Below are 25,709 nucleotides of genomic sequence, written 5' to 3'. Positions count from 1 at the left end.
CCGCCTCTGGAGGGCACCCATTGGTCCGCAGCACCCCAGGGTGGGCCCAGAGCCGCGCCCCCGCAGGCGACCTCAATATCAGCCAATCAGAGACGGAGTTTCCGCAAAAGCCACACCCCTCGCCGTTCTCCCCTCCCCGCCTTTCCTCCCCCCACTGGCGGCCGGGCGGGCGGCGAGTCAGAACCCTCCCGGACACGGGACTCCAGGGCCCGCCCATCGAACTGTCAATCACAGGGACTCACCTGGACTGAGCCAAAGCCCTTCCCGCCTCCTCAATTCAACTTCCGGGCTCTACCCGAGGCGCCCCTCCCCCCAGGAGAACGGAGCTATAGACTCCAGGGGTACCCTAGGACCGACCTCTAAGGTCATATGCTGTCACCTGGGAGTAATGAGGCGGTTAAAGTCCTTCGCAGCCGGGCTTCAACCCCGCTGGGCAGCCTTGTTCTCCATTAATGCCTCTCTTTACCTAGCTCTTAAGTGCTCATCCGTCTCCCACCTCCAAACCTTTGCCCAGGCTATGCTCTATGTTATGGGCACATTCTTACCTCTTAGAAGTCTGCTTCTTTCAAACCACACCCAGGGCCACACACACACACACACACACACACACACACACACACACACACAGCATTAGGCCATTTCCTTTTTAGAATTTTTTTTAACCCATAACTTCTGTCTTAGTACCAATACTAAGTCAGTTCAAAGGCAGAAGAGAATAAGCCTGGGCAATGGGGGTTAAGTGACTTGTCTAGGGTCACACAGCTGGGAAGGGTCTGAGGCCATATTGAAACCCATGACCTCCCTTCTCAGGGCCTGGCTCTAGCCTCTTTGACACCCAGCTCCCCCAAGGCCTTTTCCTCTTTTTTCCCTGCTGCTAGGCCTCCCCACCCCCTTCCCCCACAATCCCTTGCAGGGACTGTGCTGAAGTAAGTAGGGTCTCCCCCTCTCCTCCTCCTCCCCACCACAACTCCCTGAAGGCCTTGTGATGGTGTTGGGCCAGACACCCTTGGGATTTCCTCTAAATGAGGGGCTTCTGGGAAAGACTGCCAGGCGGGGAGTGACTTGTCCAGGGTCACACAGTCAATGTGGCCCAGGGAAGCCTGGGCTTTTTATGTACACTTCACCTGACTGAGGGGCCAGCCTGGGCCAGCTCACAGTGGAAAGAATAGACTTTGGAGTCTTGGGGCCTGAGTTCAAATCCAGCCTCCTGTTATAATCTGTGTCACTTCAGGCAAAGTCAGAGAGAGATTTGTCCCTCGAAGGCCTTTTCTAGCTCTGAGTCTGGGACCCTGATGGGGAGGGGATGGGGAGGGCCTATACCAGCGGGCATACCAAACCGGGAAACTTCCGGCCCTCTGCTAGGAATTCTGCTGGATCTCAGACCCCCCCTGGCCTCTGCTTTCCCCGTCTGTACTATGGGGACCCTCCTTGCCCGCCTTCCTCCCAGAGGGGAATGAGGATGGTTTGTCGAATGTCTCCACCTAGATCCTCCCTCCTCCCCCTGCCCCCTCCTAACCCAGCTGGGCCTCTGCCTCCCCCTCCCTCCCCAGTCTGTCTGTCTGTCTGTCTGTCTGTCTGTCTCTGGCCTCCCCAAGCTGGTCCGAGGGCTCCCCTCTGCATCCAGGTGCCGCCTGTCTCTGGCCCTGGCCGCAGGGCCTCTTTCCTTCCCCTCAGGTGGCGCCTCCTCATGGCTGGGTCTCTCACTCGGGGCCGCTGTGCTGCTCAGGACAGGGGATCCAGCCCTGACCTCTCTCTTGAACTCTGCGGGCTGGCTCTCCTCTCTTCCTGGCTCCCTGGCCATGGCGAGGAGGCCCGAGGCCTCCGCTGCGCCTCCTCTTCTCACTCTCCCGCGTCCCCGGGCTCCGCTCTTGGCCGGATCTCGGGGGTTCCGATGCCTGATGCAGATTTTCTTCTCTCTGCCGATGCCGCCCTGCCTCTGCCCCCCTCAGCCGGGGCTCTCCTGGCCCCTACGGCGCCTGCCACCGGACTGCGGCTCCTCCTCCCCGTCGGTCCTTGTCTTTGAACCCTCCCTTCGGGCCTAGAATTGACACCAAGTCTCGGTTCCGAGGCAGAAGAGCAGTCAAGGCCCAGGCCGGAGAGAAGTGACCGGCCAGGGAAGGGTCTGAGGGCAGCCTGGCACCCCCAACGCCCTCTCCATGCCTTTCCCTGGGTTGAACAGACTCTGTGCCGGGCCAGATCCGTCCCGGGTTCCCGTCCCAGGAGAGCCTTCCTCAGCTTGTAAGGACCCCCAGGCCCGTCCTCCCGCCCTCGGCCCGAAGGCCCCGTAGGATCAGTGGAGAAAAGGACGCTCGGGCTCAGCGGACACGTGGCCGGCCCCAGATTCCAACCCCGGTCTTGTGAGCCGAGGGAGCCCGAGGGGAGGCGCGCCAGGTCTGGGGGATGCTGGGAAGAAAGCTGCCCCTCTAGTTTGGGGGACCCGCGGGCAGCCCCCCTTTCTGGGGCTCACAGGGGACCCCCACTTCTCCGCCCCAGTCGGCTCCTCAGCTGTCCCCATGATGCCGCCGCTCAGACATTCCTCAGGATTCCTGCCTGCTCTGAAAAAATCCCTGGAACGTCTGTTTTTCCCATAATGAGACACGGAGACGTCGGAAAACAGATGCAGCCCCAACCGGGCGGGGGGAGGGGGGTCCGGAATGGCACGTCTTCTCTGGCCAGCCAGCCAGAGCTGAAGGGCTCCTCTGTCTTCCCAGAATCCTCGTGGGCGGCACCGGGGCTCTGCCAGTCCAGCAGCCCCTCCAAGGAGTCAGTGAGTGAGTGGGATTCATTCATTCCCTCGAACTCGCTTCTCCCCATCCCTAAAAGGGGAAAGTGAGACCAGCCCTGGACCGGCCCTGACCTGAGAACCCAGCGTCTGGCCTTCCAGATAATGGAGCCACCATAATTCGGGGGAAGGGAGGGAGGGAGCCCAGAGAGCAAAGGGGGGTCCTTCCCTGATAACCCTGCTGGGCTTCTGGGTGTGTGTGTTGTCCCAGCGCTGAATTCCTCTGTCTGAAGTCCCCTCCCCCAGGCCTCCCGTCTTTTGTCCTAAGGCCCCCCAGCCCTTACTCCCCCACCCTAAGGCCCCCCAGCCCTGAGTCCCCCACCCTAAGGCCCCCCAGCTCCGACCCTCACCCTAAGGCCCCCCAGCCCCGACCCCCACCCTAAGGCCCCCCAGCCCTGACCCCCCACCCTAAGGCCCCCCAGCCCCGACCCCCACCCTAAGGCCCCCAGCCTCGACCCCCACCCTAAGGCCCCCCAGCCCCGACCCCCCACCCTAAGGCCCTCCAGCCCTTACTCCCCCACCCTAAGGCCCCCCAGCCCTGAGTCCCCCACCCTAAGGCCCCCCAGCCCCGACCCCCCACCCTAAGGCCCCCCAGCCCTTACTCCCCCACCCTAAGGCCCCCCAGCCCTGAGTCCCCCACCCTAAGGCCCCCCAGCCCCAACCCCCCACCCTAAGGCCCCCCAGCCCTTACTCCCCCACCCTAAGGCCCCCCAGCCCTGAGTCCCCCACCCTAAGGCCCCCTAGCCCCGACCCCCACCCTAAGGCCCCCCAGCCCCGACCCCCCACCCTAAGGCCCCCAGCCCCGACCCCCACCCTAAGGCCCTCCAGCCCCGACCCCCCACCCTAAGGCCCCCAGCCTCGACCCCCCACCCTAAGGCCCTCCAGCCCCGACCCCCCACCCTAAGGCCCTCCAGCCCTTACTCCCCCACCCTAAGGCCCCCCAGCCCTGACTCCCCCACCCTAAGGCCCCCCAGCCCCAACCCCCCACCCTAAGGCCCCCCAGCCCTGACCCCCTGTCCCAGGACCCTCACCTCAAGCTCTACCGGGCAGTGTTCAGTGGGGTGAGCCCAGCCGGCCCCTCTCCAGCCGCCACACTGTGGCCCCAGAGGGGGCCTCTCAAAGGGGGCATTCACGGGCATTCCATCAGGCCACATTCTTGGCCTTTTCCCTCTCGGGCAGGGAGCGCCCGGCTGCCCCCTTCCCTCTCTCCGGGCTCCAGGAAAGGCCAGCTCTGCCTGAGAGTTCCCAGAGTCCTTTGTCTCTGAGCTGCAGTCCCAGAGTCTCTCCTTTTTATAGATGGAAAAACAGAGGCTGGGGAGGGTGGCCGGGCTCTCGGCTTGTCTTCCATAGGGTTCAGAGGCCTTCCTGTCCAACTCTTCATTTTACAGATGAGGAAACTGAGGCCCACTGAGGGGAAGTGGCTTGTCCCGGGTCATAGGGGTAGTGACAAAGGTGGGATTTGAACCTAGGACCTCGGACTCCATTAACCCAAGAGCGAGTCCAAGTGGGTCCCAGTGACGCCCTCCGGTCCAGGCCCTTCTCATCTCTCCCCTGGTCTCTCCATCCCCCGCCCCCTGCTGGAGTAATGAATGGGCTTCAGAGTTCACGTTTATAGGGCTCCTGGGGGGTGCAAAGCCCTTGAGCCCATGCAAGTGCTTCTAAGAAGCCTGGGAAGCTGTTTATAGGAAGGATCATCCCCATTTTACAGAGGGGAAAAGTGAGTCTGGTAAACCTGAGAGTTTCCCATGGATGCTTCTCTCCATCCCTTTGTTTTCTCCTATAGAAGGTCTTTGGGGGGGCAGCCTGGTGGCTCAGTGGCCATGGACAGGAGGTCCTGGGTTCCAATCTGGCCTCAGACCCTTCCTAGCTGGGTGACCCTGGACAAGTCACTTGACCCCATTGCCTAGCCCTGACCACTCCTCTGCCCTGGAGTCAGCACATGGTGGAAGTTCAGGCAGTTTAATCAATGAAGGATGCTCCGCACACTGCTGCACCACCGACAGCTTCCAGGGGGTGGGGGGCAGGGGATCCCGGGGGCACAGCACCAGGGTTCCAGGAGCTGAACGGCACAGGCTCTGCTTCCCTTCCCGCAGAAGTGGGTCCGGCACCACCTGGAAGGCAGAATTCACCCAGGGATAATCTGAGCGACGGACCCCGATCACACGGGCTCTCAGGTACCCACGTAAGCTCCGGAGCCCAGGAATATCGGGAGAGCCCGTGAGATTAGCCCTCTGCCTCTGGCCTCTCAGAGGCTGCCAGGATGACTTCTCTCCCGTGGGCCCCCACAGCCTTGGGCGGCTGCCCGCTGCCCACGCGGCACCCCACGTCTTTCCTGGCCTCACGGCGCGTCTCCCTCACACACAGCGCTCCGGATGCCCCCCAAGTCTCTGGGCCTGTTAAAGCTCCTTCCTCTTCTCCGCTGCGTCCGATGCCTACTTCTTCCATGCAGTCCCGACACCCCGAGAGGGGATTCCTTCTCCCTGGGCCGGCCCGCCTTACGGCTCTCCTGCCTTCTTGCCCCGTGCTGCGCGGAAGTCTCCTGGCACCCGGCGGAGGACCCTCCCGGCGGCCAGGGACAAACAGGTTTTAGTTTGTCCAGCTTCGCCTCTGGAGAAGCGCCTTCCTCAGTTCAGCTGCACGAATCTGCCGGCAGTTCCGGGGACCCGAGGAGCGGCCGGCTGAGCTGTTGGTGGCAGACCAGGACGGAGGGCTCTCCAGCTTGGACCTAGGTGGCAGTAGAGGAAGCCTTTTTTTCTTGGGATGTTTTTCCAAGTCACAACCAACCATGATGAATAGAGAGGAAGGACCGTTTCCTCTTCAGGAGGAAAGGCCTCTGGGGCTGAGGCTGGGCTTCTCCGAGAAGGCAGCCTCCGCTTCTGGCACACAATCAAGTTCTGGGAGGCCTGGGATAGCTTGCCTGGTCTCCAAGCCTTGACCGCACTCAATGGATCCTTTGAGGCTCACTGACATCTCCAGGAGGTGGACGGTCCGTTTCCAGGAGGCCGTACTAAGCACACGGCCTGGCTACCCCTCGATGGCTGTCATCTCGGACAAATCACTTTAACCCCACTGGACCCATTTCCTTGCGGGTAAAATGGGGGGTTTTCAGTAATGCCTCTGGACCCACCAGTCTGTTAACGGAAGCTTGATCAGTTGAGATGAGGCAGGTGATGGAGCCAGGCCACAACCCGGGCCGGCCTTCCCCTTCACCCATCCTGATTTTCGGTCCTGGATGCAGAGTTTGGGGCTCAGCTGCCACTCTCTCCCTGGAAGGGCGAAGGCCAGAGCCTCAGGCCCAGAGCCTAGGCCCCCTTCTTCCCAGCCCCAGGAGGCGGAGGCGGGTAGAAGGCGGCAGGTAGCCCAGCTTCGTCCCCATTCTGAGGAGAAAGCGGGCCCTCTCAGAAGAGGGAACGCATCTGCCCGTGTTCCCCAAACACGGACGCTGGCAGATTTCAAACCCAACAACCGAGTGTGGTCGGGGTAGGGGGCATCGCAGTACTCGTCAGGCCGGGGCCAACTGAGGGCAGACGGTTTGCCATCAGGCGAGGCCGCCAAGAACCCCAACTGGAAAGAATGACGCCAGACACCGATTTAACGCGTTTATTTTCAAAACCAGGAGAGCACTATGGATAGATTTGGGAAAACTTCACTACCAGAAGCCAAGCATCCAAGACCGGAAAGTTCTGACCGAGGCAAGAGTGTAATCAAAGTTAAAATCAAACAAGTAACTTCTGTAACTGAATAATGGAAAACTGTCCTGTGCTACTTCCACCCCACGCCAGGCCGCCCAGAGGGCCACAGGAAGGGCGTGGGGGCCCGCGGGGCAGTGCCGTGACGTCCACTTCGTGACAGAGGGTTACTGACAACCAGGGACGAGGTTCACGGGCCTTCTGGCCACAGTAACGTGGGACTGCGAGGCAAGGACCTCTTGGCAGTGCCCAGTCAAACAGGGCGACCTTTCCTAACTGGTCTGGGAACACAGGATCCACAAGACCCAAGCATCTCCCCCCAGAATGAGAACAGTACAAATGAACCCCTGAGGACATCAGACACCCCCAGAACGAGGGAAGCCTAGGGTCCCCAACTCCAGAGGGAGGCAGCCCAGGGATCTTGCTGGGGGCACGGAAAGGGAGAAGGGCAGGGAAAGGATGCGGAGGCAGGACTGGCTGCCTCTATTTCTTCCTCCCGCCTCTTTCCTTGAGTGCCAGGTGGATCACAGCACCATTCGCCATGTTGTAATATGCCAGGGAGTTGGAGTCTTTGATGAAGATGCCCTGAAAGACACACAGCCCGTCTGAGCTCCTCACTGGAAGCTGGACACGCCTGGCCCTGACTTGGCTCCCCCTCCCCCAAGGCTCCACATGCTCGTACCCCCCAGGAAAGCCTCCCCTGCCCCCCACCTTTGCTCAGCCTGCCCTCAGCCCTTGGGGCCTGGGGAGAGGGGCAGGAGGCACCGGCTCACCTCATACTGCAGCTTTTGTTTGCCAGCAGGCATGCCGGTGGCCTCGTGGATCTTAACCTTGATGACGGAGACCTAGAGGACAGAGGGGGGCAGAGGTGACCCAGTGACCAGAGCCCCGAGGGGTCCCTCCCTCCCTGCAGTGGAGCAGGCCCCCAGCAGGCACGCACCTGGTCTGGCAGCGGGAGGGTGAAGACCAGCACCTGCCCGTTCAGTTTCCATTCAGTCTTGTCCTGCATGTTCGGGACCTGGACCTTGATGGTGACTGGACCCTGGGACCAACAGAACTGCCAGTTACTCCCTGAGAGGTAAACAAAAGCGGGGGGCCTCCAATCCCGGCTATTCCCATCACCTTCTTTCTCCATGTCTGCAGCATGGGAAGGTTTGCAAAGCACTTTTTTGGCTATTGTGCTGTTTTTCATTTGTGTCTGACTCTCCATTTGGGTTTTCTTGGCAGATACTGGACTGGTTTGCCATTTCCTTCTCCAGACCATTTTACAGATGAGGAAACCAAGGCAGAAAGGGAGGGGCCTTGCCGAGCGTCACACAGCCAGGAAGGGTCTGAGGCCAGACCTGAACACTGAACCTCCCAACTCCAGGCCCGGTGCTCCAGCCACGGCAGCACCCAGCTGCCCGTCATCTCACGGCCCTGGAGGGGTCAGGAGACCCCCTGTGGGACATGGAGCCAGTCCTGTCACTTCTCTGGTCTTCAGGCTTGTCTTTTGTGAAACGGGGACATCCCCACCCTACTGCCCGCCCATTCAGCGAGGAGCTGTGCCAGGCTCCGCCCTGCAGGAGGATACCTCTGCCCTTTCTACGTCGTTTGACTTGCTAAGGGTGGGCTGGCCGGGGGGAGGGCTCAGACAGGCTTTTGACCCTCTGTGAACAGATCCAAGAACTGAATCCCAGCGTCTACATGGGCTGCTATGAGTTTTTAGGATGGCCTCCTGTCTGGGGAAGCCCATCTGCCAGCCGGCAGCTTGGCCTCCCAGAGCAGAGGCCTCCGTGTTTAGTGTAAAGACCCGAGAGCCCTCCCAGTGGGGGCCACATGGAGCTTATCAAAGGAGGCCAGCAGGAGGCAGCGGCGCCAGGGCAGCCCTGTCACCGGGAGGCCTGCGGGCCTCTCCTCCTTGCTTACTCTAAGACAATAAACACTTCCCAGGCCAGAGGCCCTGGACGAGATTGGAAGCTGTCCAGGTTACTACATGCCTTGTTCCTCCGGAGAAACTCTTCCTCTGGCATGAGGCTGTCTTCTGTTTTCAGCTTCTTAGAAGCAGGCTCATCCTCCATGGGTGGTGGGGGGTGGACAGGAGGCATCGGGGTGGGTGCTGGGACCGGAGCCACAGGAGGGGCCGGTACAAATGCTGGAGGCAGAAAGACACAAGTGGCCGCTCAGCCGGGGTCTTCCCGGGGGAGCCACGAGAAGCCTGGACACCGCCCGAGCCAGAACAAATTTAGGGCATGTGCCCTGACTCATCTCAGGGCCTGGATCCACAGCTTGCTTTGGGGCCTCCCTAGCCTAAGGCTCTCATCCTCGGGCCCCTCTTCACAATTCTGATCACTGTGCTCTGGTAAGAGATGAGGCTACGGCACTGGGTCGCAAGTGCGTTTCACAAGGCAAGGGCAACAACCGAGCCTTCCCACTCTGTCGAATGGGCTCACACAGATAAACTGAAATAAGAGACTCTGTAAATAAGCTGGCACAGATGGGCTGGGATCAATCTCTTCTCCCTAAGAGGCTGCCAATCTCCAATGGCGTTGGTACGCCTAGGTCAGGCATTCCTGACACTCCTCTGGCATTCGCCTGCCCCTTGGCTTTTTACGCTTCTTCTGTGAGCTGTCTTCCCTGTTCGATTGTAAGCTCTGCGAGGGCCCATCTTTCCTTCTCCTTCAGTCAGTGCTTCGAGATCAGAGTGCAAGCAGGACACGTTTCAAGGATCTTGTCCTGAAAGGATCTGGGGGCCAAGGGGTCCTGCCAGTAGGGAGCCCATCTAATACCACCCTGGGGGAGCCACAGCTGCTTCCCAAAGGGGAGAGGGGCTGCTGGGCCGGCTTACTGACAGGGACGGGTAGGTTGGCAGCAATGGTAGGGGCAATCCCTGAAGGGGATGGTGAGAGGAGGAGGAAGAAGAGGAGAAGGGAGTGGGCAAATGACAGCTTACACTCAAATGGTCAAATGGAAAATGCACCTGCCATGTCCTAGGGTTAGGCCTGCACTCAGGGAAAATGAAGGAAAAGCCATTTCTTAAGCCCTAATTACATCCATGCAAGGCACTGGCCTAAGCCCTAGGACAAGAGCAAAGACAGTCCCTGCCCTCAATGGGGCTTCTGCTTGAATAGGGCTGAGCATAGGAGGGGGGTGGCCATGGAGAGGGAGTCCCAGAGATAGTCAATCCACTAATAGGAAAACCTTCTGCCTTTTCCAGAAGCCAAGGTCCTCCTGATGCCGCCGGAACCCCCAGGGTCAAAGGGTCTAGTGAAATGAGATGACTTCCAAGGGCCTTTCTAGCTCTAGGCCTGTGATCCCGACGTCTCCCCGGGACTCGAGGCCCATCAGATTCTCTGCCCAGGAGGTCGCAGAGAAACAGACATTTGCTTTTCCCCCTCAAAGCAAAGGATGCCTCCCTGTCATCTTGCCCCCAGTGGAAGAACTCGAATGTTCTGACTGTCCTAAGTTCTTGCACTGACCTGAACTCTGTTTCCCCACCTGCCCAGAGAAGTGGTTGAGGCCAAGAAGGCACTGACCTGTTGGCACAATCATGGGAGGTGGACGCGGTGCCATGATGGGTGGAGCAGAGGGTGGCATGGGCACCACATTGATGCGAGGAGCATGGATGATGGGAGGCATAGGGGCAATCACGGAGCCAGGAGGCAGGCGGACCACGGAGGCCATGGGGGGACGTGGCATGACGGGTACGGCAGAGACAACTGTGGTTCGGACCGGAGGTGGCATCTGGAAGACAAGAGGGGTCAGAGAACACTCATACCCAGCTGACTCCACACTCACAGACTCTGAAAAGTTTGTCTCTTCAGAAGCTGGAAGGCCCTCCCACTGCACTTAAGGCCCCAGGCAAGGCGGGCCACCTCGGAAGAGTCAAGCCTCGAGAGGCAGACACTTCTGGGAAGCTAAGTGGTCTGACCCCAAGCCATGAGCCTCCCTTTGAAGAAGCTGGACCCTGGCCATAACTCTACAGACCGTTTAACCCCTCCGGCCCCTTCTGCTCAGGATACTTCCTCTCTCCTTCTATGTTTGGGTTCCTCTGGGAAGTCCCCCAGGGCACCCTGGGGCTGCCTGGGAAGGTTCTGACACCACGGGGCCAGGTCCTCACTTGCTACTTCTTCTCCGCGAGCTCCCTGACAGGAAAGGGGTGCTTTGAGTAAAAGGGGGAGCACGGGCTGGTGGGAGGCACACTGGATTTAGGGTCACGAGATCTACTTCTCACTAGCCGGGGTCTCAGGCTCTCGGTTCTTCGAAGGGGCTTACCGAGGGTGGCCGGGGCACAGACGTGATGGGAGGGGCCGAGGTGGGGATGTTGGGGGCTGAGGACGGAGGGGGCGGCTGTGGGATCTCGTTGGGCTTGCTGGGGCCGATCTTCTCCTTGCTGTCGTCTTCTGGCACCAGCCCCTTGGCCTTGTGGATGGCTTCGATCTGCTCCTGGAGAGTGATGTTGGCCTGGGCTGCCTGCTGGGTCCGGGCCATGCTGCCAGAGTGGCCATCCCAGGTCACCTAGAAAAGGCAATGGTGTGGTCAGGGGTGGGAGCCCCAGTCTGGGGAGGGCGGGCGAGGCTGACGGCCCCGGGCATACCTTCTCCTCAGGCTTCTGGATCTCCTCCTCGCCGATCTTCTTGCCGATGGCCGTCTCCTCCACACCGAAGATGTCGGTACGCCGCTCGGCCAGCTGCTTCAGGCTGCTCTCGATATCCAGCCCTGAGACACAGAGGAGGAGAGGACTTCTAAGGGCCACCTCACTGCATGGCCAGGACTGTAGCCCCAGGGCTCCCCCAAGAGGCCAGTCCACCCCAGCTGCACACGTGACCAGCTCTTCCAAGGCACAACCTTGGCATACCAACAGCTCGCATTCAGATGGGCTTTGAGGTTTGCAAAGCTCTTGACAAATAGTTCATTTGATCTCAACAAGCCTGGGAGGTGGGTGCTCTGATTCCCATTTTACAGGTGAGGATACTGAGGAAGGCAAAGGTTAAGCGCAGGATCACCTAGGTGGGACATGGATTTGAACCCAGGGCTTCCTGGCTAGCTGCCCTGGTAGAGAAGAGCTGAAACAATAACCCTGCTTCACAGATGGATTTTTCTCTAGCCAAGGAGTCTTCTTCATGAGCTTCCATAAACCCCATGACAAATGCTCGCCATACCCAGCAGAGATGAAGGGTCTTTGGACAGAGAGGGGATCACGAAGCCCCCCACCCCCACCTCTGGGGAGGCCTCACCTGGGGCATAGACCTCGTCGTCACTCTGCTTCTCGCGGATTGAGCGATCCCGCTGCTCCAGCCAGCGCGGGTCCAGCAGGCCAATGCGCATGTGTTCTTGCATCTTGCTGGCTGGGATCTTCTCCCCGGTGATGGGGGACACGAGATACTCATCTGGAGCTGGGGCTGGGGGCAGGGGCTTGGAAGCTGGAAAGAAGGATACAATGTAAAGCTTCTCAGGCAAGGAATCCCCCAAACTCCCGAAACCCACGGGGCCTAGGGCCAGCCAATGGGCAGCAGCCAGAGCGTCCCTACCTTTGGGGTCATAGTCCTTGCGGACGATGACCTGATCGGGGGTGGGTGGCAGTGGTGGAGGCATGGGTGTCTCTGGAGGAGGAGGAACTTTCTGGCTCTCCTCTTCATCATCAGAACCCTAGGAAACAAAGATGGTTTACAATCCGCATTCCCCCCGGAAAATCTGGCCCGCTTGCCAGGGCCGGGGCCAAGCTGGGGTCACCAGCTGACCTCTCCTCTGGCCTTGGCCGTTCCCTGGGGCAGTGTGAGGCTCCGGCTCAAGGAGTTTCCAAGGGCTGAGCTTCCCTCCTCGGGCAGAGGCCAGTGGGCGCTGGGCCAAGCAACTTTCTCATTGAGTGAATGAGAACAGCGGGGCTCATGGTGCAAACGTTCTTGTGGGCATTTCCAGCAGCTGGCACTGGGCAGGCTTCAATGGGGCTTCTCACACTGAGCTCGGGGGCTGGGAGGCAGAGGAAAAGTCAATTCCCACAGACAGAGGGGCCTATTCTCTTCTTATGGCACACACATTCTTTCCGCTGGGCAGCTCAGTGTACAGGAGGGCCAAGAAGAGGAAGAGCCGCCATGGGAAAGCTCCAAGGAGACTCACAAGGTAAGCTCCTGGGCCAGAAGAGACTAAACCCCCACAGTGCTGTGGGAGAAGGGCCCCCACCTCCAGCACAGAGGGGGTGAGGACAGGTGGGGGGAAAAGGCCTCGAGAGTTCTAAACATCCTTACAGAGTTATGGGCAGGGATGCTGTGTCCTGTTGGGACCAAAGTCCAAGCCTTGGAGTTCTCTTTCTTTTTAAATCCTTATCTTTGGGTTCAGAATCAATACTAAATATGGGTTTCAAGGCAGAAGAGCAATAAGGGCTGGCAATGGGGGTTCAGTGACTTCCCCATAGTCACACGGACAGGAAGTATCTGAAGCCAGATTTGAACCTAGGACCTCATTTCCAGGCCTTGCTTTCCATCCACTGCCTCAAGCCTTGGATTGGATTTCAATGAAAAACACCAACACGTTGTAAACCTCAAAATTCCTTAGACTTATAAATGTTGGAAATTTCACCATTACTTGGAAAATTTCTTACTGATAGTCTATTGGAATGGGAACCCCATTGGCATGGGAGGTTCCTTCTCTTCCCTTCTTAAGATTACTTTAGGACAGAAACCTTTTGCTGAACAATGGAAAGGACTTTGACCTATGCTTAAGCATAGAACAGGAATTTCTTTGAGTCATGATTGATTTTAGAATTGATACAATGGAGATACTTGGAATCAATCTCCACCCTATTCAGTCCTAACAGGATTGAGTAAGGGCTGCAGCCTAGATCAAAATTTAATTATTCCAATCTCTACCCTACTCAGGTTAACAGGATTTAGAAAGGGCTGTAGCAAAGGATCAAAGATTTAATCATTTGAAAATATGACCTTCAACAGACATGTGCAAAGCCTCTGGGCGGTCCTGGGTTAAGCTAGAGCCTCCATTGGCACAGGGAAATTGATGGACAGTGATTGGTAGATGTGAGAACTGAGGGGAGGCAACTTGGATGGGTTCCTTAAAGATCAGGGGGGTCTGGAGACTCGGGGTGGTGGAGGAGTTGATCGGAGTGGTGGCAGTGTACTCTGAGAAGCTTGCTCTGAAGGAAGCTGAAGGTGGGGGCCTCTGAGACTGTTTCTCCATTTTGGTCACGTGAGTAATAGGGACTGATCTCCTTTCTTTGCCCCAGCTATCTAAGGGCTTGGGCCTTTTGGCCCAGCCTAAACAGAAGGGGTATTTAAGCCCTATTCCTTTCTCTCCCTTTTTCTCTCTCTCTATCTCTAATTCCTTTCTTCCTCCTATTATAATTAAACTCCATAAAAGATTGACTGCAAACTTGAGTTTTCATTTAGGAATTACATAGCTGAATTCCTTGGCGACCTTAAATTAATATATATCAGTCTTTTAAAGTGATTTCCTTGTAACAACGTCCAGCCTTCATGACTAAATCTGCACAAGGGCCCCAGGACTGGTCCACCCCCCGCCCCCCACTGGGGGTCACCTCGTCCATGTCCTGCACTTGGGTGTCCTGGTCCAGCTGGGATGGGGGTTCCTCGGTCTTCTCCTGCTTCTCGTCTTCATCATCCGACTCCACCTCCATTTCCACTTCCTCACTCTCCCCAAACTTCTCATAACGCTCCTGGATCAGGATTCGGGCGCCCAGCTCCTCCGGCGTGGTAGGTGGTGGGAAGTTTCCTGGGGGAAGGAAGCCATTAGCATTCATTCCTCTCAGACTGTGGCCTAGCACTCCCGGGTCTGCTTTTGTTGTCTTGCATGGTTTGGCCAATGGGGCCTGGGAAGCCAAGGTGGAAGAGACACTGACGGGCTTGAGATTCCAGGTCTTTGGACCAGAGGAAAGGGGGGGAGGGGCATCTACTGTGCTGAACAAATGGGGCAGGCAGAGCCGGGGCCTCACGCTGCCCCAGGGAACAGCCAAGGCCAGAGGAGAGGTCTGACTCCATCCATACCCTGAGCCCACCTTGTTCATTGGGCTGGAAGTCCACCGTCTCCACCACCACAAAGTCGTGCCAGTCAATCTGTGCGTAGGCCACCCGTTCCTTCTCTTTCTCCTCCTCCTCCTTCTTCCTCTCGCGCTCCTGGAACTTGGCCCACTCCACACGGTAACACACCTGGAGGGAGATAAGAGGTGGGATGACCAGGATGCAAAGTGGACCAGGTCCAGTCCCAGTCACCAGTGGCAGGTGGGCCCAGAGAGAAGCCTCAGACATTAGTGAAGGCCTAAAACTGTCCCCTACCCACAGAGGGAGGGCAGGCTGGAGCGCCTCGGGCCACAGCAGACAGCTGTTTGATGACATCTCACAAGTCTGAGTCTACAAATAGAATTTTCAGGATACAGTGAAATTCTCCAGGAGGTGAGAGAATTCAGAGAATTTTGAGCCTGTGAGAGGTGCCAGCCTGACAGCTCCAGAATCCAAATGCTCTCTTCAGGGGCTAAATAAAGCAGCTGCCAGGTGATCTTCCTTGTCCCCAAGTGCTTCTGCAAGCTTCTGAAGAGACTCATCTCCTACGGGTCTGCCTCTGACAGCTGACCTCTGAACTGAGAGGGCCCATGGGGTGGAAACAGGGAGGGTCCCCCTCTGCTCTGCAGACCCCATGGGGGCATGGGTGTGCGTGTGTAAGTGTGAGAGAGAGAAAGTCTCTCTTTGTGTCTCTCTCTCAATAAGAGTGCTCAGGTGATAATCTGGAAACTTTCTGAGGATCTCTGAATCTCTCTGCAAAAGTGATGAGAACAGCCTCCAAACATGTGAAGGGCTGGCACGGGGCAGAGGGGAGTGGGCTGAGAAGCTCCAAAGGGGCCAAAGTACCAGGACCGAAGGAGAGAGTTACACAGAGGCTGATTTCATCTCGCCTTTTCAGCCCAGTGGATCTTTTTTGGAGAAGATGCCATAAGGATACCTCCAGAAACTACACACTGAATCAAAAGATCCACAATGAACTTTGGGATATAATGAACTGAACTGAAGGGGGTGGAATCTATCATTTATTCTGAATGTAAACTTGTGCCAAAGGGGAGTGCCCCCAATTGGCATTTTGTCAATGCGTCTAGCAATCACTTTGTTTTCTTTCTTTTCTTTCTCTCTTATCCCCAAATTGTTGTCATTCCCCCTTTGTAAAGTGCAATATTTTATATACCTCTAGTAAGAGAATCTCTATCGGTATAGACTACATACGTGGAATGATTCTTTGGGGAGACCTGACATGTTAATCTCCTAGAAAATCCAGATGAAGAGAAGGGAACCCTCTCCCAGGATCATGCATGGGGTCCTACTGTGTCCCTGAGCTCCTAGAGCTGTGTCACATCACCAAGCGTGAGTCATGGGACTTTGGCCTATGTGCTTGATCCCAGATAGGACTCTGAACTTGATCCAGATGTAAAATAAGGAATAAAAGCAACGATCCAGAAAGTGTTCTCTCTATCTCAGGTGAGGCATTGGGGGATCTGCTGTGGTGGCCAGGATGAGACCACCCATGTGGCTAGCTAGAATAGGCTTTCCCCCTTTATCTCTAGCCAAGTAACTTAAAACTTTAAGAAAAATAAGGACCAGCATCCAAATTTAACTCTTACACCTTCCTCAGACCTCAGACCAGGAATGGAAGCTCCTGGAGGACAGACTGTTCTGGCTTTGTATTTTTCCCACACCCTTACCTTCTGTTTTAGGCTAGAGTCTAAGTATCAGTCCCAGGGTAGAAGAGTGGCATGGGCTAGGCAACTCCCTTAGTATTGATTCTAAAACGGAAGGTCTGGGTGTAAAAAGAAAATGAGCTTTAGAGGTTAGCTAGGCAAGTCCCAGGAACACTGTCAAAGACGGGTCCTGCCCATCCTTTCCTGATCCTGAACAAAACGAGAAAGGTGCTGCAGAAGGGGATCCAGCCTACAATAATGAAGCACACCAGCGATTTCTTTGTGGAATCATTTCTAACTCACCTGATCCAGAACTTCTCTGGGGTTCTCTGCCTCCTTCTTGAGTTTCGTAAATAAGCCTTTTGGTGGAATCAGGATCTGAAACAAAGAACAGTTCACACAGTCATTAACAGAGGGCCACTACTTTCCAGAGATGAGAGCTGGAGGCAGGGGGCTCGCTGACTTCTGGGGCCCATTCTAACCCTGAGAGCAACATCGGATTTAGACAAATTTAGCAAGCAAAAACTGATTAGATGGTGGTGATCCCTCCTCCTGGGAGATGTCCGGACAGAAACTGAATGACTGAGACAGGGCTATTTGGAGAGGGGATGCTCGGTCAGGCCTGACTGGCCTTTCACTCAGAATTGTGGATTTTGTTTGGGTGTAAGAGTAAACAGCCCATCTCTGTAGTCACAAAGAACATTATGTACAATGTCTCACTTAGTCCCTCATAGATGGGCAATTATCCCCATTTGCAGATGAAGAAACTGAGTTTCAGAAAGGTGAGCTGCCTAGCAGAGCTAGGTCTAGACCTTGGGTCTTCTGTCACTAAGCCCACAGGCTGGCTGAGTAAGGGTTGGTCAGTGGTGGGGCTACCCTAGGGGCCCTGACTTCATTAGAGTCTGGATTTTATTCATCCCTTTCTCACCTCTGCCCTCAGATAGCCTAGCCTCCAGGCTCTTGATTAGCTGCCTCTGACCTCCCTGGGCAGCCCTAGTCACACTCCTGCTGGTCCCCATCTTGACAAATTCTCTCCATACATGTGCTTCCTGTTCACCCTCTCTATTCTGTTTTGGGGACTCTCAGCCTCCCAGTTCTCCACTTTAGCAGTCTTTCCTACAGTACCAGTCATTCTCTGCTCCAAGTTAATTCCATAAGACCCAAGCTCCTCCGTGTGGCAGGTAAAGCCCTCACAAGCTGCCCCTCCTGCTCCCCCACTCCTTTTTGGCTTCATTCCAGATGGGTTTCCATTCCTCCTTTCCTCCCTTCCTACACTCCTCAGGGCAGCCCAGCTGGCCTCCCACAAGACACTGTTTTCTTCATTGACTGACCTGTATATGGCTGGAAAACTCTCTGTCCTCCTCTCAGGCAGGATCCCTCAGCTATACTCCAGAGATGCACCAGCGAAGGGATCCTCCCCACCAGGGCATCTCCTATCCCTCCCAAGACTACTAGCTTGTGTTTCTCTTGTCCAGGGTCTTGTGTCCTTTCCCTTGGACTATACCAGGGTACCGTGGAGGGAAGGAGTAGTTTCCTGTTTGTCCCTGCCCCTAGTCCAGGGTCAGCTGCACAAGAAGAAGGCCCTGGACCCAGGCTTGCTGAGTGGATGACTGACCCTCCTTTCCCTCCTCCCACAGTGCAAGGGTTCTCCCCGCCCATCCCTGCCCAGTTGAGTGGGCACCTTGGTATACTGTTCCACCAGCTTGGTGAAGTAGTTGAAGAGACTGTGCTGGGGACGTAGAAAGTCAAACTGGTAGTTCCGCTGCTCCTTCTGCATCAGCTGGGTCAGGAACTGGCGCCCATTGCGGGCCACAAACTGAGCAGTCAGCTTCACCACATCCAGGTCAAAGGCTGAGATGGAGGGGGGGTCGGCAATGAACTCAAACTCTGGAGGGGGCTCCTTGGGCACGATGGTCTCCTGGATCACCTGGGCTTGGACCTGCATGAGAGAGGGGGGAGTGCATGCTATGACTGGTCCCTCATTGCTTGGCACGGTGGCTGCAGCCCCCAAGACTGAGGCCCTCTCATGATGGCAGGGAACATTCTTACAAGCCACCCTGCACAAGGGCAGGATTGGACACATGGGAAAAGTAGGACACAGAATGGGAACATAAAAGGGGCTTCGAATGTCAAGGCTAGGAGGGAGGGACTTTTCCTGGCCCCTTATCCACCCTGAAATCACTCCTCTTTCCTAGACATGTAGCTTGCATTTATCTAGGAAGTGCCGTGGATGGAATGGAGTTCCCAGCAATGAGGGATTTGCCCCCAGTAGATGTGCAGGAAATACTTGCTGATGTGAAGTTGATGGCCCCAAGTGTCTCATGTGTCGGAGAGAAACTGAGGCTAAGGTGAAGAGTCTTGCCAGTCACTTAGGTGGTAGGATGTGACTCTCCCTTCCTCCCTGTGCTGCTTCTAACCCAATGGAGACGTCCCCAACAAGTCTCCCATCTCAGGGCCCCGTGGCAGAGGCCAGGGAAGCAGGTCATTTTTCAGACCCGTTACTGGCTGCCTACGTGTTGGCTGGGGACAGCATGGAGCTGGCCAAGCTGGAGGAATGAGGCCAGTGGCCGGCTCCAAAGGAACTCGGGTTTGCCTTTTGGCCGAGAGCATGACAAGCGGAATTCACATTGGATTTGCACTCTCTCCCGGCAGGGTACTTAGAGGACATCGATTAGAAGAGCAAACAGTAACTTCACTGAACAGTCTAAGCAAAATGACCCTGTGAGTGCATGCAATGTCACTGATCAACACATAGGCAGTCAGTAACAGGGCCCGGCCAAGGGATTAGGCTTGAGGAAAGATGGTGTCATGGCAGCAGGGGCCGTGGGGAGCTGAAACCTCTCCAGCCCCTGCCCAAATCCTAACAGGTGGCCCACATGCCCAGCAGGAACAGAGCCAGGGAAGCTCTCCCTTCCTGTGCCCCAGCTTCTACTGCCCAGTTTTCACATGTTGCTGCCCCCCCCACCCCATCCCTCTTCCTCCTGAGGGAGGTTACTCGGTCCCTGCCCCACTCGAACCCACATCTCCAACTGTGGGCAAAAACAGGGCTGCTCAGACTGCCCACGCAGACAGGGACTCACTCCCTACAAGTCTTCCAGAAGAGGGCAGAGCACCAGGCCTGATCTGAGCTTGGGCAAGCTTGTGCCCCTGTCTGGGTGGGATCTGGACACCCCTGGAAGCAGCCAGTGGGTAGATCCTTCTGACGTGTGTCTCCATGGGCATGAAGCCCAGCTGAGTTACACAGCAGATGCTGAAGAAATGTTTGGGAAAGAGAACACACCTGCTGTCTCATTCTTAGGAAGAAGCTTTAGGAGGACTTCCAGGGGTCCTGGCCAAGGGGCTGCCCTCTTCCTGAAAGGGTGTGCGGGTGGCTCCCTGCCCATCCATGACCCTTCCTATGAAGAGGCCCCTCCTTTCTGGTTCTGCTCGAGGAGACCTGGAAGACCTTGAATGTCTCTCTGGGGGACAGGACCCAGGGGCAGGCTTTCTAGGGGACACAGGTCTAGCAGGTGGTTCCCTTCCTGCTTAGCATGAGTTGAGAGTGGGTGGGAGCCAGGCCGTACCTTCTGGGGCAGCTGCTGCTGGGAGGCCTGTTGCTGCTGCTGCATGACCTTGGGGATGGCGGCCGAGGGCTCCTGTGCCTTCCCTTCCTTGAATTCACTAACTTTGTGCCGGTAGTAGGCATGGTACGGGTCATTAGGGTTGAGGAAGTTGAATTTGGGATTGTTGATTTCATTTTGTCGAATTCGAGCTTCAAATTCAGGGCCATTTCTGAAAGAGAGGGAAGAAGTTAGCACAAGAGCAGTCTTTTGCCTTTCAACGCTCCAAAATGCATTCACGGAATACCTCTACTTTGAAACTTCTCACTTGGTCATCCTCCATAATTCCTGCCCCTGAGGTGGAGTTAAGCCCGAGTTCCCCGAGGGGAGCAGCATAGCCCTGGCACTGCTGATTGGGGCTCGCAGGGTTGTTGGGAGGGTCAAATGAAAAAATAGTTGTAAAGAAAGCACTCAGCACAAGGGCCAGCACACAGCGGGTGCCATATAACAATAAGCCACTTGCTTCCCTCCTGCGCTCCTTTTGTCATTTCTCTGGGCCCCTGTGTCCTCACCTGTAGAATGAGGGGGCTGTCCCCAGATGGGCAGCTGAGGGTCCCTTCTAGCCCTCGGATCAGGAGTGCTAGAGCTGAATCCAATACCTCTACTTTACAGGGGATGCTGAGGCTGGTGATCAGTCAAAAACTGCGGGAGAGCTCCCAGGTCTTTAAACCCAACTCTGGCCTCTCTCTGTGACTCCATCATGGGCCCAGCTGCTCAGGTCTTGGCTGAGCAACCAGAGGCAGAAGAGGAAGGAGAAAGACTCCTAAACACAAGCTCTGGTGTTCTGTGGATCACTCTCTGAGCGAGCACTGCCTTAAAGGAGATTCATTTACACACGCTTCCTTCTCTGTTAAATGAAGCAGGCTGGCTGAGCTTCAGCTCTGAACCGAGGGTCTGCAAAGTAATTTGTTGTTTAATCCGGATGACTCTATTTCACTATTATTGGTTTCCTTTGTATTCCTCTGTATTTAATTTTGTACATTCACAAACAGGATTCTGCCAAGGAGTCCTGAGGGGGCCCAGAGGTAGCCAAGGGGAAGAACCCCAGGGCTAGAGGACTTTCCAGGTCCCTGCCAGCTCTCACTGATATGATCTCAGGTCATTGTCCCTTCCAGAGCACAGTCTCCTGAATCAGGGCAAGGACAGGTAAAGAGGTACTTGGATGTTTGGGGAAAGCCGAAGGCTCTGAGATCCTTTCATCACAGTTTGACCATACAGGCAGCTCATGTCTGGAGTTTACCTCAGTTCAGAGATTGTTTCTGGGACTGATAGTGAGGATCTGCCAGGTCATCAGATAGATGAGGGGAGGGGGAGGGAGAGGGAGAAGAAATGGCAGGAGTACCCTCTTGCTAAACTTCCTGGGGGAAGGTGTCAAGGCTTCAGGGAAATATAAATGAGCAGCTCTCTAGAAGAGGTTGGGAACCCTTCCAGTGTAGCCTGGGTTCTGTGTTGGGAGGAGAAGGGTCAGAATGACTTTAATGAACATGGGGAGGCAGCATTAGTCCAAGGGTCAAAATGCTCAAAGTTCCAATTGGTGTAGTATAATACAAAGAGCTCTGGATCCAGTCAGGAAAGGTCCTAGCCTTCTTGGGCCCCACAGCCCCTCGGGCTTTCAGAAAACCTTCTCAGATCTACCATGGGGTCCAGTCCTCATACAACCACTTTGTTTTTAAGTCAGTGAAAAGGCTCTCCTGCCCCACAACTTGTGCTCCCATACCTGACCACTAGGCTGTCCCAGTCCTCATTGGAAGGCAGGACTCGGCACTGCCTGGTTGTGGGGGGTCCCATCCCATCCTGCTACCTGAAGAACAGACTCAGGAAGCCTGGGATCTGCTTCTCCCCTCCTTCTGAGACAGCCCCATGACAGTGATCCCTGCGGAGCTGTAAGGGACTTAGGGCAGAGCTCTCCAGGAGCACAAAGCTGCACGTGTGGCTCCTTGGGGCTACTGAATGGCATGTGGGCACCATGACCTACCTGGCCACAAAGCTGGCGGTCTTATCCACTATATTCCTAACCTCAGGAGGCGGGTAGATGATTCCCACAACTGGCTTGGAAGGGGTTGAATCTTCCTTGGAAGCTTCTTCTTCTGAGGGCTGCAAGGACAGTGAAGAAGGATGAGCAAGGTAGGATCCATAGCTGAAGAGATGAACTGCCTGCAGACTTCAAAGCCAAAGAATCCCATCTCCTAGGGGGAGAGGCTAACTCCAGGCCTGGGGCCCAGCTGGTTGGGATAAGGCTGATTTGATCATAGACTCTCTCAGAGCTGAAAGAACCCTCTTGAGGCTTCTGAACCAGAGTCCCTTCTCCAAGGCTCTGCCTCTTGAGGCCATCTGTCCCTCCCACTCTTAGAAAGCTCTTATTAGGAAGTTATTCCAGACATTGAACCTAAACCTGATTCTCTGCTCCCACCGTCAACCTCCCAGTTAGGCCACCTGAGCCAAGCAGAGTAAAGCTAAGCCATCTTCCGTGGGACAATCCTTCAAGTACTCATACCCCCTGGTCTTTTCTTCTCTACATTAATTCCCCTCCCCATCCCACTGGCTCTACTCTAATTCAGCCTCCTGTCCCTTCCACATTCTAGATCTCCCAGAGATATCAGCCTGTAGTCACTTTATCTAATGCTTCTAGGATGTTCCTACATCCTTTGTTCTGGATACCACACCATTCCACAAGGTTTTTCTCTAAGAGACATTAATTCCAGATCTACTGGGCTCATTGTTATCATCAACACTGAGCACAATGCCTGATACACAACAGGCACCTAATAAATATTTCTCCTTGTTCTTCTGGCTTACATAAGGGGTACAAAAGCCTCTTCTTCCTTTAAAATAACTAAGAATCAATAGCATCAAAACAAAGCTCTTATTAGGGAAGGGAAAAGGTAACATCAAGCAAAAATAGGCAAAAAGCTTAAATGTGCTCCATTAGAGGGGTTAAAGCACCAAGTGGCTTGTTTAACATTTTAAATAACATTTTTATAACATCTACAGGTAGCAGCAACCCCTTCTACCCAGACTTCTTGTTATCCCAGTTCCTCCTCCCCCAGTCCTAAAGGCCAAAGAAGAGTGGGAGCAAACCCTATATCCCCACATTCACCCTGGAGATATACAAAAGGGGAATTACAAGGAATCAAGGGGAACATTATTAATACACTTAGTCCCTTGGTATCAAGGAGCAAAAAAGGGAATACACAATAACAAAAATCTCCTTTCTCTCTGCCCTTCCTGTACTTTTTGTCCTAGACATACTACTCTCCATCTCTTGCTCTTTCTCATATCTATGCCTTAGCAGACATGGCTCCTGCCTCCTCTACCCAACAAATCCCCTCTCCTCAATCTTTCTTTGTTGGAATTTCTTTGGTCTTCTCTGTCCCAGCAGGTAAAAGTGTCTCTACCCCCTTCTCCTCCTTCAAACTTGCCAATGCCCTGCTGGTGGTACTTTTTTTTTTTACCAGAACTGTGTGTCTTTTCCCCCCTAGTAAACTCTTCTTTTTGGGAAAGGTTGAATTTCTCAGGGGCAGAGTGCTCAGAAACAGTCTAGCTAGACTGAGACCATGTCACCAAACTTAAGGAAAGGGGATGAAACATCTGGACTGATGATCTGTTTTGCTTCCTTCGTCCCACCTCCCTGGCCTTGCTCCCATTCCCAGATGCCCTTTTGTTTCCTGGCCAGTGGTCACTAGGAGTCATCCTGTGGCAGTGGGTAAGGATGTCAAGCAAGGGGTGACTTCTGAATTGAACAGAAAGAATTCAACAGGTGAAGAAGAGGTGGCAGAAAAGACTTTCCCAGCAAGGAGGTCAGTGGAAACAAAGATGTCACTTAAGTGATGAGAGACCCAAGCTGCTCAGATTGGCTGGGGGATCTAAATGCTGAAAGAGAGGCTAAAGCTGAAGGACATGGTTGTGGGCTATTTCTGACCTTTTCCTTGTGCCTTGGAACTAATTTTTTTTTAAACCTTTACCTTTTGCCTTAGAATCAATATTGTGTATTGGTTCAAGACAGAAGAGCGGTCAGTAAGGGTTAAGCAATGGGGATTAAGTTACTTGTCTAGGATCACACAATCTTAGGTCAAATCTTTACAGCACCAATCATGGGAAACTCTTGTGTGAGAAAAGGAGAGATAAAAGAGCACCCGTCCCCAAAGTCTTGCTTATGAATGAGAAACAGAAGGATGCTCTTCTAATTTATCATTGCAGGAGCATTATTGGAGAAGTGGGGGGGGGGGAGATAGACCGTTTCATTAGGGTTCTCTTAAAACCTGAGTCTAAAAGGAGGTGCCCTGCAAAGAATTCTAATTTGCTAAACATTTATAATGGCCATGCAGTAGGGTGATACAAAGTTTGTGTAAAACAAAGGTCTCTGCTCTCTTGGAGCTTCTAATTTACAAGGATAAATCCTAATAGTGTGGTCTGTGCAAAGTGGACGGGTGAGAGGAGGCAGAGGCAGCTGCCAAGGAAGGGAGGGTGAACAGGAGAGTCCATTTCAGACAGAGGTCCAGGCAGCAAAGACAAGAAGGGGGAGGACTGAAGGAGAAAGGAGTCCCAGAGCAGCATGAGATGCCTCTGTAAAGTCTTCCTTCTCAGGAAGATGCTATCTACCTCCAAGAAAGAACTGATATATAGAAACATATACATAATTCCAGGTATCTGTATCAAACGCAGGCTTTCCCTAATGCAGGGTTGGGAGGGAGGTAGACAGCTTGGAACTCAAAATGTAACCAAAAAAACTTTTTTAAAGCAATTTAAAAAATACAAACCCTCCCAAAACAAACAAACAAGCCCCAAATCGAGTCTCCCTTCTTTCATCCCCTTATCCCAGGAGTCCAAGTGTTTTATTGTTTTGATATGTAGTGTTATCGTCACCAGAGGCATTCCCAAGCCTTCGTGCCCCCCCCCCCATTGCACTGCCTGCTGGTTGATGGAGGGTACCATGCTAACTAAGCAGACAGCTTGGGTCTGCCAGCCCTTCCAGGCACCAGGGCAAAGACACAAAGGACCACCACAATATAAAAACAACAGTAAGAGGCAGAATTCGGATCCCTGCAATGACTAAGCTTGACTCCAGAGGATTCCTGGGGGAAACAGAATTCCCTCCAGCCGGCTGATTAGCTGGGGGTTGGAGATGTGAAAGTAACTGGCACACTTTGTCAGACCTCGTCAACAAGCTTTGTCAATGTTTGACCGATGAAGTGTAATTCAATTCAATAAACATTTCCTGTGTATTCTGGGCCAACTAGTGGGGCCAGGAGGAGAAAACCAAAGCGTCTGCCCTCAAGAAGCTTCCACGGGGATGGGTTTGAACAAGCCCGGCAGGCAATGGCCAGGCTTATGGGGAAGGGTCTGTCCAATGCAGGATCGACGAGGGGTAAGTCAGATCAAGGAAGCGATGCGATTACTACGACGCTTTAAAAATGGCGCAAGTACAAGGAGCTACGTTCGCTCCAGTACGCGCCTAGCCAGGAGGGCAAGCACAGGGAAAGTCTGTCCAAACACTACTGTAAATGCTCTCCAGTGGCTCCGGCGGGCGCGTTGGGGGTAGCAGCCACTGTGCTACAGAGTAGCAGGCCCTCCCCTTGCCTAGAGCGTCTTCGCCCAGCTCCCAGGTTGTAGTGCGGCGCGGCCCAGGGGCGCGATGCCTCCTGGGACCTGTAGGCTATTTCCCTCTCGGCCACAGCGGATCCAAAACCTCCCGCTCCTCTCCCCTCCCCTTTCCTCCTATCAGCTGATAGGGCCCAGGGCGACACAAGGAACTTCCCGCCCGCCGACCGCCTACCTGCTTGGGTTCTGTGGCGACTGGCGGCGGCGGTGGCACCGCCTGCACCGGTCCTGCCGGCATGTCTGCGGCGCTGAGGGATACGACTCTAACGGCAATCTAGGCACGGACCACACTGCGTCAGTGCAGAGCCGGGCATTCACAAGATGGCGGCGAGCGAGCGGCGGACCGCCTTCAGGGAGACGGGGTGACGCGT

General features: G+C 55.0%; 1 protein-coding gene across 1 annotated transcript; it reads right to left on the bottom strand.

Moving 5' to 3' along the window:
- Window positions 1–6,368: 6,368 nt before the first annotated feature.
- Window positions 6,369–25,652, bottom strand: SF3A1 (splicing factor 3a subunit 1). The gene is made up of 16 exons (XM_001365228.4): window positions 25,514–25,652; window positions 21,716–21,834; window positions 19,705–19,912; window positions 17,823–18,080; window positions 16,445–16,519; window positions 14,477–14,627; window positions 14,000–14,193; window positions 11,982–12,099; window positions 11,688–11,873; window positions 11,048–11,169; window positions 10,726–10,968; window positions 9,987–10,194; window positions 8,451–8,605; window positions 7,412–7,513; window positions 7,245–7,316; window positions 6,369–7,056 (listed from the first exon to the last, which is right to left on the bottom strand). The coding sequence occupies exons 1-16, from the start codon at window positions 25,574–25,576 to the stop codon at window positions 6,955–6,957; spliced, it is 2,376 nt and encodes a 791-aa protein (XP_001365265.1). The 5' UTR covers window positions 25,577–25,652; the 3' UTR covers window positions 6,369–6,954.
- Window positions 25,653–25,709: the final 57 nt, after the last annotated feature.

The sequence above is a fragment of the Monodelphis domestica genome, chromosome 3 (genome assembly GCF_027887165.1).
Source record: "Monodelphis domestica isolate mMonDom1 chromosome 3, mMonDom1.pri, whole genome shotgun sequence".
Lineage (NCBI taxonomy): Eukaryota > Metazoa > Chordata > Mammalia > Didelphimorphia > Didelphidae > Monodelphis > Monodelphis domestica.
This window is presented reverse-complemented; position numbering and strand designations above follow the sequence as displayed.

Bases quoted from the DNA above. Each gene is read 5' to 3' on its own strand.
- SF3A1 (XM_001365228.4), bottom strand. From the start codon at position 25,576: ATGCCGGCAGGACCGGTGCAGGCGGTGCCACCGCCGCCGCCAGTCGCC. The intron at 11,874-11,981 runs GTAGGGACGCTC...CCTTCTTTCCAG, and splicing joins CAAGGACTATGACCCCAAAG to CTTCCAAGCCCCTGCCCCCA. The intron at 8,606-9,986 runs GTCAGTGCCTTC...TTCTGCCTCCAG, and splicing joins TCCCATGATTGTGCCAACAG to CATTTGTACCGGCCCCTCCT.